The sequence below is a fragment of the Pimephales promelas genome, chromosome 8 (genome assembly GCF_988280905.1).
Source record: "Pimephales promelas chromosome 8, fPimPro1.hap1.1, whole genome shotgun sequence".
In the NCBI taxonomy this organism is placed as follows: domain Eukaryota; kingdom Metazoa; phylum Chordata; class Actinopteri; order Cypriniformes; family Leuciscidae; genus Pimephales; species Pimephales promelas.
The window spans coordinates 7,876,059-7,885,584 of record NC_142776.1 but is presented as its reverse complement, the minus strand read 5'-3'; the positions used below and the strand labels follow the sequence as shown (position 1 = coordinate 7,885,584).

Genomic DNA, 9,526 nt, shown 5'->3' with positions numbered 1-9,526 from the left:
TAAACACTATGGTTCTCTTTGAATGGCCAATGGTGTGAGTTTGGGGACAAGACCGTCTGTTTGGCCGACCATGGGAAAACAGGGAAAGTGTTCAGGGAAACTTCATTACTTCATCCTTTTTGAAATTACACATTTCACCGTTATGCAATCTCATTGTGAAGGACTTTAAATAGATTTAATTACATTTAACATATTTAAATGACTACTATCGAGGCCATGACCTTTAGAGCGAAGGAAGATCGGTAAGCAAAACAACACCCAACCAAGTTAAAAAAAAAATAGTAGATGAAATCTGTTAGGGAAACCTTACTTTTAAAATTGTACTATGCTTTCTTGATGACATGAAGACTAATCCATCATTAAATTTGCTTCGTTTTTGTTTCAGTTGTTTTGGTCAAGTTATATTGGAATTTTTCCTGTCTACCACCACAGCTGTCTCCTCTAATAAAACAACATAGCCTATGTAAATTGTGGCAATGTTGAACCCACATCTTTCTTAATTTCTGTGTCTTTTCTTCATCCAAAAATGTGACATTCTGCATGTCTCAAAACCAGACTGTGTCAACCAGCGGTTCTTGCCGATCCCAAGCTTGATGTGATGTTAATTTGTTGCAGTATCTCCAAGGTAGTGCAAAAACATCCTTTGATTACATCAAAAGCAGCCTCCTGGTGCGGTACAGACAGATCAGGACTGGATCCAAAGACGCCTCCTCAAAACCAAACCAAATAACCCCAGAGAAATGAGGTGAAACCTTTAAAAGGAACCCTTAATCACGTCCTAATGAAAGACGCCTGCGGAGGTTTGTTGCGCTACCTGGAAACAGAACATGTAAACCACATGTAACATCTGCATTGTTGATGTTGACTTCACGTCAAAGCCAAAGCTAGCAATTATACTGGAGAGTTAAGAGTGATAGAAGACAGAGACAGATCTGCTTCCTGCAGCTTAAATGAGAGCACACATTGAAACCGGCAGCAGCTTATGATTGGTAGATAAAGACTTGAGCTCCAGACAACAATATCAAATTCAATATTGAGGGTGGCCAGATATAAAAATGTAAGACTGTACCATTAAAAACCAATATTGATGGATCACTAATCTGAATATTGAAGGTATGTGTAGTGGCCACAGCCCATGGTTAAAGGTCTGTATCAAATTTGTTAAAGCAAAAATTCAGAGACCCGAAAAGACATTTCAGGTCTCTGAATCTGGTGGACTGATGGTATATATAGTCCCAGCAAAGTCTGATGTATCTTCCTCAAACTAGGTAGGTTTCATAACTAACCTGAAGATAGAGAATTGCGCATTGCCAGTTGCGTTTGGCACAGATTTGTGCAAGTTTATGGTGTTCCTAGTAAATCAGGTGCTACAACAATCCAGACAGTGTTATAAATAAATTGCAATTGGCGGGGTGCTCTTAGCAAATTCCCCCTCTAGGTTCAATAGAATTGTGGTGGTTGTTGCTCTCTAAACTGTTCATTACATGAGCCCAAATATTATCCAAGAAAACCCATAGGTGGTAAAGGAGGTTGAGCAAAGCAGCGAATCAACATTTAAATATTAAAAGCAATATTTATGCACCTTCATAATAAATCTCTAAAATTGCTATTGAGCATTTCTACCTACACTCCAGCCCCTGCCCAAGTTATGAGACTGCTTTATTTCACTTTTTGACCAATTAAGATCACAATCTGTTAAGGAAGGGGCCGTTTAAGGACACGATCACACTGTTTAACTCTTTAAGTGTTTTTACTTTGTCACTAGCCAATGTTGACTTAGGTGTCTGAAGAGACCACAGATGGGTCATGAGACTGGTCTGGAGCCCAGAAGGTGATGATGAGATTGTGTTCATTAGGCCATGTGTAGGTGTGCCCCTAACCTAGTTTACCTCAGAATGTCACAGTCTATTAGATGAAAAAAGATCCTGCTGTGTTAGGGGTTAGTTACAAACATAAGCAGGTGTGTTGTGAAATGAATGTAGGTGTGGAATGAATAAAGCTTAAAGGAGTAGTTCACTTTAAAAACAAAAAAAATTGCTGATAATTTACTCACCCCGATGTCATCCAAAAAATGGCCATGTCTTTCTTTCTTCAGTCGAAAAGAAATTAAAAAGAAAGGATTTTCTCCATATAATGGACTTCAATGGGGTTCAGAGCATTCATGACTTTCCTGTTCAAACTCGTTGATCAAAATGCTAAGGGTCCTAAGACCCTTATTCATCATCTGGTGTCCTTTAAAGCCCTTTGAAGCTGCACTAAAACTCTCATTTGGACCTTGAACCATTTGGTTCCCAATTAAGTCCATTATATGGAGAAAATCCATATAATTTTCAAAGACGTGGACATCTTGGATGACATGGGGGTGAGTAAATTATCAGCAAAAGTTTTTTTTAAAAGTGAACTACTCCTTTAAATCTTTAATATATATTTCCATATGTGGGCTGATACATCCATCCTTAAGATATATGCTTATGTTTTGGCTACTGGTTCCTAATATCGGATGCTGATGTTCTTAACTAGCTTATCACAAATGAAACTAAAGATCCACACACTGCTGCATATTCCCACAGTTCCACTTGATGAAGATCCTTTGAATCAAAACACTGTTGAATAAATGGAAATTCTACAACAGTGAGCCAATCTACCTCTTTAATCTGTTGAGATGTTTGACAGATTGTCTAATGTCAGACGTACATACATTTTCTTCTCATTTCTTATCTAGCTTCACCAGCAAGGACCTCTTTGGTCAACCAATTCTAAAAGAAAAACAAAGCCAACTGGCGTCACAAGCTAAAACCCTACATTAGCATATAATTTACGTTATGCTGGCAAACCTGAAACACCAAAACACTGCTATTATGTTAACCAGTCCAGACCAAAATGGAAATATATTTTGGTCTAATTAAAATTTTGGTGTTGTTATGTAAGAAGCACAGCTCACATAGAGGTCACTTTCAAACCAAGCAGCTTTCTTTTGCACAACACAGTGAATTCAGGCGAGCGACTTGAACCTGTTGCAAAGTCTACTCGTGGAAATCTTTCAGCCTAATTCCTGATCCTCTGGAATCATATCAATCCTGATAGGAATTCCTAGATTCCTATTGAAATGACTGGATTTTTATCATGGCAAATGAGACCACACCTCAAGCCTGGGCACCAATCTTTACCATGCTAAGACAAAATTCTAAGATTACACGTAGAAAGGTAAGCAATAAAACCCTGAATTGTTGATTTGGTTAAAACAACCGATTGGGGCCGACTTTTTCTTCAATAAACAGTTCTACACAATTTTTCGCGCTGATTTCAGCCTGCACTGCTACGTTTTTCTCATACAATTTGGAACTTAGAGTTTACATTACCACGGTCAGACTGCGTATGATAGGACTGATCAAGAAGACAAGGTGTTGCTGGATTTCCTGTCTTCGTTCCAACAGGATGTAGAAGAATTCCACAAAGCCAAAGGATGCCAAGAAAAACCCCAACAACTGTAAAAGAGCAAAGAGGAATACAATTCATATCAGAGTGAGAACTTGAGTCACTCTCCCGGAATCTCCGGTGGTCAATGACTGTAGAGAAGAGGTGCGATTTACATTATGATAAGACTGGATTGGAATCTGTGTGGCTCTAAACAAACGGAGAAACAACTGTATTTCAAACAAAAGAGTTTTAGAGCGGAAGAGTGAAAAGTGACATCACAGCTCACTAGAGTGCTAACCACACTCACACCACAAACTGAGGTTACACACACCACTCTCTCTTTTACTGTCTTCCTCGGCCACTAAAGCGTGAACTCGACCCCTCAGTCTACCCAGACCACCACGTTCACTTTGTTTTGACATTCTGGTTTGAATTTTATAGACCACAAAGCTGGTACTTTTGAGACCCGGACAGGCTTGTATAACATTAACAGGTCGTAGCGGTCTGCCTCACCAGCTTGGCATTGCAGAGTGAAGAGAGGGGCAGCCGACCTCGGCCGTGGCAGTAGAGATGAAGGCAGTAGAATGGAGAGAGGACCCACAGGTAGATGCATGGAGCCCACACCAGGACTGTGTTCTGGAAGCAATTGCTCAGTTCAGGGTTATGCGTGTACCATGTCTGGTTCCAGTCCTGGAGATAAAGAACAGGGTGTGCTTAACTTTTCAACAAGTCTTCATTCTTTCAGTGGATCAATATTGTCTTGATCCAAACCCTCTCCACAGAAAACCAGATATTGTCTTGATTCAAACCCTCTCCACAGAGAAACCAGGTATTTATATATAAATTAGGTTATAATTTTGAACATTTTGTGCTTTGTTTACCCTGTTGGTCAATTTTTCTTATTTTTTTTTATTGCTTATCATGGCCAAGCTCATCACTGACTTTATCTTGACTCTTTATATGAATGGGTTAGAGACAGCTGAGATTGAATTACTTATTAAAGACTTGAGACTGGACTAAATCATGTAACTGAAATGTAATGTAACTGAATGAACAGATCAGTTAAATTGTACATTTATTTGCTAGTTTGTTGAAAATATGTAATGTCAGGTCAAATTAATCACATTCTAAATATTAACCACAATGCATCACCATCATCTGAACTTAATTCAACACATAATAAATAATAATAATCAAATAATCGAAAAGTCATACAAAAAACAGATATATTCTGGTTTTCTCGCTCTTGGCAACATACAATGTTTCCAGAGAAATTTCAATATAAATATCACACATAAAAAATAACAACTCTTTATGGGTATGTGACACAAACAAAATGACATATATATTTATATTCTTGAGTAATATTCAATATTAGAGGTTTGCTCACCCATAGTGGGTCAAGTCCACTTAGACTGCAAAAGGTATCCATTCACTCGTCTGGTCCTGAGGATGTACTTATCCCTGCTGTGTATCCTGGTTCTTTAGACTGTTCTGTCACTCTGTGCTGTGCCTGAGTCAAACTCTCCCTCCTTCCTGGGATCTCACACACTCCCTTATTCACTTTTGTCACTCCTTGTTTCTGAGAGTGTCTGGACGTGTCTGCTTTTTGACCACCAGTCTAACAGTTGCTTAGGTGGGTGGTTATATTCACTCTCTCCTCCCAGCAGTCTTCTTTAAACTCTCTGTCTCTCCCGCCTTCTCTATACTCCCACGTACTTTAGGTTCTTTATCAAAACAGTAATGTGGTTTTGCAAAACTTTAAGACACCACCCGAAAAACATAGACTCAACCCTTAACATGCGCCTCTCCCCCTTTGCCTCATATAAAACACAATCAATCTCATTTTCCCCCAAGCAGTCACCTCCACTTCAGTCCAAATGCAGAAAGTGCTAGCGCTAGTAGCGCTCCAGTGCTATTTGTCCGTCTTTATTGAAGTGCTATTTTTCACTTTTCCTGCATGTACCTGAGAAACACTTAGTAAGATCGCACACACAACCAAGCACCACACTCTACCTTGAGGTATGCGTTTTTGTCCAATGTGAGATACTGTACACTTTTTATACACACTCAGTCCAACCTGGAGTTCAGTTCCAACCTTGCCTTAAATCTAGTGGAGTTTGACTCCACAATCTTTCAGTTGCCAGTTTATACCATAGGCCAGTGGAGCTTCCAAGTGATCAACTTCATGACAGCAAAATAAATGTCACTTTCTAGAAGCTAGACAATCACATGCCTTCATATATGGACACTATTAACAAAACTATGACCCTACATTAAATACAACTTTACTGGAATATTGTTGAGAAATTTTAAGCACATTTACTTTCACTTTTGAACAATAAACAATTGTGGAAGCTGTCACCACACATAAAATCTGGAACCTAGGCTAAACCATTTATGGTTTCACTTTATTTTGATGGTCTTTTTAACACATTCTGTACGCTGCTTTCACACAGCCGTCATTTTGAAATTGCTCCGGTGGGAGCATAGGAGAGTCGCAAATGCGATGGCGCATTAATATGTTTAATATAGAAATTAGTTATTCTAAAAATGTAGGCTACATACATTTCTTTCATACTTTAGGCTATATACAGTGAAATTCGATTATAAATAAAAACATTTTTATATATATAATTCAGAATGTAAAAAAAGAAGCAGGAACAAACTATAGACATATCCTATATTGGATATTAACATCCAATAGTGTAAATCGCGGCAGCAGCTTCAGGTTGGCAGTCCAAGCCTCCTTAAGGCATTGTTGTCTATTTGTAGCCTACTTCCAAAGTGAATGTAAAAAAAAAAACAACAACATTTAAAACACAATAAATTGTTTTTAAATAGTACACACAATAACCAGCAGTACTTATAGGCAGCGTTTCGGCAATTTTATTTTATTTTAATTGATACTCAAATACATTTTTGTTGGGTTAATTAGCCTAGTTATTCAATTTCTCACGCAATAGATACAAAATGGCTTCACAAATGATTTGCTAAGGCCACCATGAGTGTTGTGAATTCTTTACTAGGTTTAAGTATTATCTACTGCTGTAGTTTATATTTACAGAGTGTATTATGTAGAATACTTAGTATGTGGGATGTGGGTAGTAGTACGCAATTTGGTTGGACGCTGTTTGAGCGGAAGTGACGGGGTTAAGTTGTGTATACAGCGCAGTCAGAGTATGACGTATTTTTCCAGTCGTGCAGTATTTCTGAGTGCAGGGAAAGTTCTTGACGAAGTAAGTTCATTTCCTGACTATATTTATAATATTGCATGTTTATCTTAAACATTAAGTCTGTAAGCCGCGGGTGTTCCGCGATCTTTCTGTACATTAGTTTGTCGCGTGAGACGCGTGTGACGCACGTGGAAGACGCACCATAGCTTTATGGCTAATGTGGATATTTTCGGATATATCTCGTTTAGTTATGTTCATGCATCTATATAAGATATTATACTCATACTTTAATACTACGAGGACGCTGTATAATATACCTTTAAGTTTTATATGCTCTGTTATCTTCTGTTTTCTTATTTCTGTTATGCTAAACTCACTGAGAGAGAACTGTTAAAAGTGTTTAATTGTTAATGTGCCATTTATCACAACTCTATGTGAGTATGTATGATTAACATTTAGTTATTTATGTTTGTTTATTTGTTTATTGCAGAAACTTAACTACCTCAAAAGCATAGCTCATATGTTTTAATGGTGAAAACCTGTACAGAAATAAAAGGTGGAAAATATCTGATGACTCCTACTCCTTGATCAGAGTACTGAAGCGGTTAAGCACAATAAAGAATCGGCATTCAGTGGGGCAATACCCAACAATGAGTATGTGATTTCAGTTGCTTCAAAAATTTTCTTCAAAATTAGTAAAATAAACCATTTATAAATAACTTATTGATGAATCGTAATTTCTTGGTGAAAACCAAGGCCATAACTGTCACCTTGTAGCCTAGGACTGTTTGCCCACTGAAGCTGGGTTGAGCCTGGTCAGTACCTGGATGGGGGACCTCCTGGAAAAACATTGGCTGAATCTGAAATCACATACTTGCTTGAGTAGGTACTTATTCTAAATAAGTAATTACTTCACGACAGCTAAAAAAAAAGTATATTGTATGAATGAGTGTAGTATGAATCTAATCCGGATGCATTACATTGCATGTTGTCATTATCATGTGACCTACCAGAGTCAGTTACATTGCTTCACTGCCAATCCTCTCCCATGGCCTCATGGGATAGTAACGTGTCCAACATATGCACACTTCAGAATCTCACTGGAAGAAGTAATATTACCCAGGTACTTTTTGCCTACTCTGTTATGAGTACTGTGAACATACTACTTTTGTCACATACTGTTTTTCACCAACAATTTAGTAGGGAAGTATGCAATTTTGGATGCAGATGCTGGAAGAGGTGTTAGGTGTTAGTGCTCACGATGTGGTCTGTATGGGTCCTAATGCCCCAGTATAGTGATAGGGAGACTGCCATCCTTCAGACAAGATGTTAAACCGAGGTCCTGACTCTCTGTGGTCATTAAAAATCGGGGGTGTAACACTGGCATCCTGGTCAAATTTGCCTCTGTCCATCATCATGGCCTCCTAATCATCCTCATATATAATATACACTGATTGGATTTCGCCACTCCACCAGCAAGCTGGTGTGTGGTGGGGGTTCTGATGCAATATGGCTGCCGTCGCATCATGCTGGTGGATGCTGTACACTGGTGTTGGTTGAGGAGATTCCCCCTTCCATGTGTAAGGCGCTCTGAGTACAGAGAAAACCGTTATAAATTACTGAGATTATTATTATAATTACTATTTTTATTATTATTATTAAAATGTTTGTACACAGATTTAATGCACAAATATATCCAGTATATCTGTGCAGAAAACTATTGGCCTTATTGGCTAGACGTGTCATATTATAAAAAGTCTTGCTGTATATTTGTTCTCAAGCAGAACATGCGAGAACTGCAGTCCTGCATCTGGCTGCCATGTCAAATGGGTCAAGTGTGTTTAAACGAGAAGTGCTCAAGCATTCTCCTAGAAATAGACCAAGAGTAATGCACTGAGGCATAGATTTAAGACAGATCTACTCACGCAATGCAATACACATTTTCACACACAAGAACTCATTCACATAGGCACCCAGACATTCTCACACACACGTTTGTATTACTTGACTGGCACAAGTTAAACACACGGTCAGACTTATATTATGTCTGTCTCTTTTGAAGCTCTCAGTAGTCTGTTAAGAAGTAACATCAGTCCAACAGAAACTCTGGAAAAGGCCCGTACACTGATGGAAATTTTTAGTTTTAGGTCGACCTCAGTCAAGGAGCTTCTGCAGACACATGGAAAAAACGATGGATGGTCAAATCTTCCCACAAACGGCCAGTCATGTGTGTGAGGAAAGCTGTTTTGAGTTATCCTTCAAGGTGAGAGAATATTTATATATCAAGGCTTTTCTTAGAAGATGGTTCTTTTGCACCACCAGGTCCTATTCTTCTTAAATCTCATAATAAAGATGATAATAACAAGACTCATTTCTCACATACATTGATTTTACCAAGTCTAAGATCTTCAAGAATCATTCCTAATGACCAGAAGAGCCTGTAAATCACTCAGAGAAAGTGATAAAATATAGCAAGAAGCCTCACTGCTCATGGCTGTAATGACTTGGAAGGAGGCGCAAAGGAAAGAGATGTAATCAGTCCTGGTTTGCTAGTTTTCATTGTCTTTAGTTAAGCTCACAAATCAAGCAAGAACTAATGCAAAATGACCAAACTCAAGATGTTTTTCCAATTATTTTGAAGTCATTATGAAGCAATGTGGTGTTGTGGTCAGAAATGAAAATAGCAAGACTCCTGGTTCTAAATGGTTTTCTTTTTTGGTGAACTATCCCTTTAACTAATGTTGCAAAACAACACTGAAACATTTTTTAACATTCTGAGAGCTGCTTTCATGTATGAATGTTTATAAAACTCACACACTTTTCAGTTGCATATCGACTCTCTCTTAGGCTTTCAGTGACCAGACCACCTATAGAAAAGCCAACATTGCACAAACATACCATTATACTGTCAGAACAACTAAACAGAGAGAGAT

General features: G+C 38.3%; 1 protein-coding gene across 2 annotated transcripts in view; it reads right to left on the bottom strand.

Moving 5' to 3' along the window:
* Window positions 1-5,074, bottom strand: part of abcc6a (ATP binding cassette subfamily C member 6a) — a 33,418-nt gene extending 28,344 nt beyond the window's left edge. Inside the window, exons 1-3 of one of the 2 annotated variants that reach the window (XM_039689129.2) lie at window positions 4,808-5,074; window positions 3,931-4,107; window positions 3,360-3,485 (exon numbers count right to left, since the gene is read on the bottom strand). In XM_039689129.2, coding sequence (XP_039545063.2) covers window positions 3,360-3,485; window positions 3,931-4,107; window positions 4,808-4,849 — 345 coding nt within the window. In that variant the 5' untranslated portion in view covers window positions 4,850-5,074. The remainder of the gene's footprint in view (window positions 1-3,359; window positions 3,486-3,930; window positions 4,108-4,807) is intronic. The other variant, XM_089133839.1, reaches the window with a different exon arrangement.
* Between the last annotated feature and the right edge of the window lie 4,452 nt (window positions 5,075-9,526).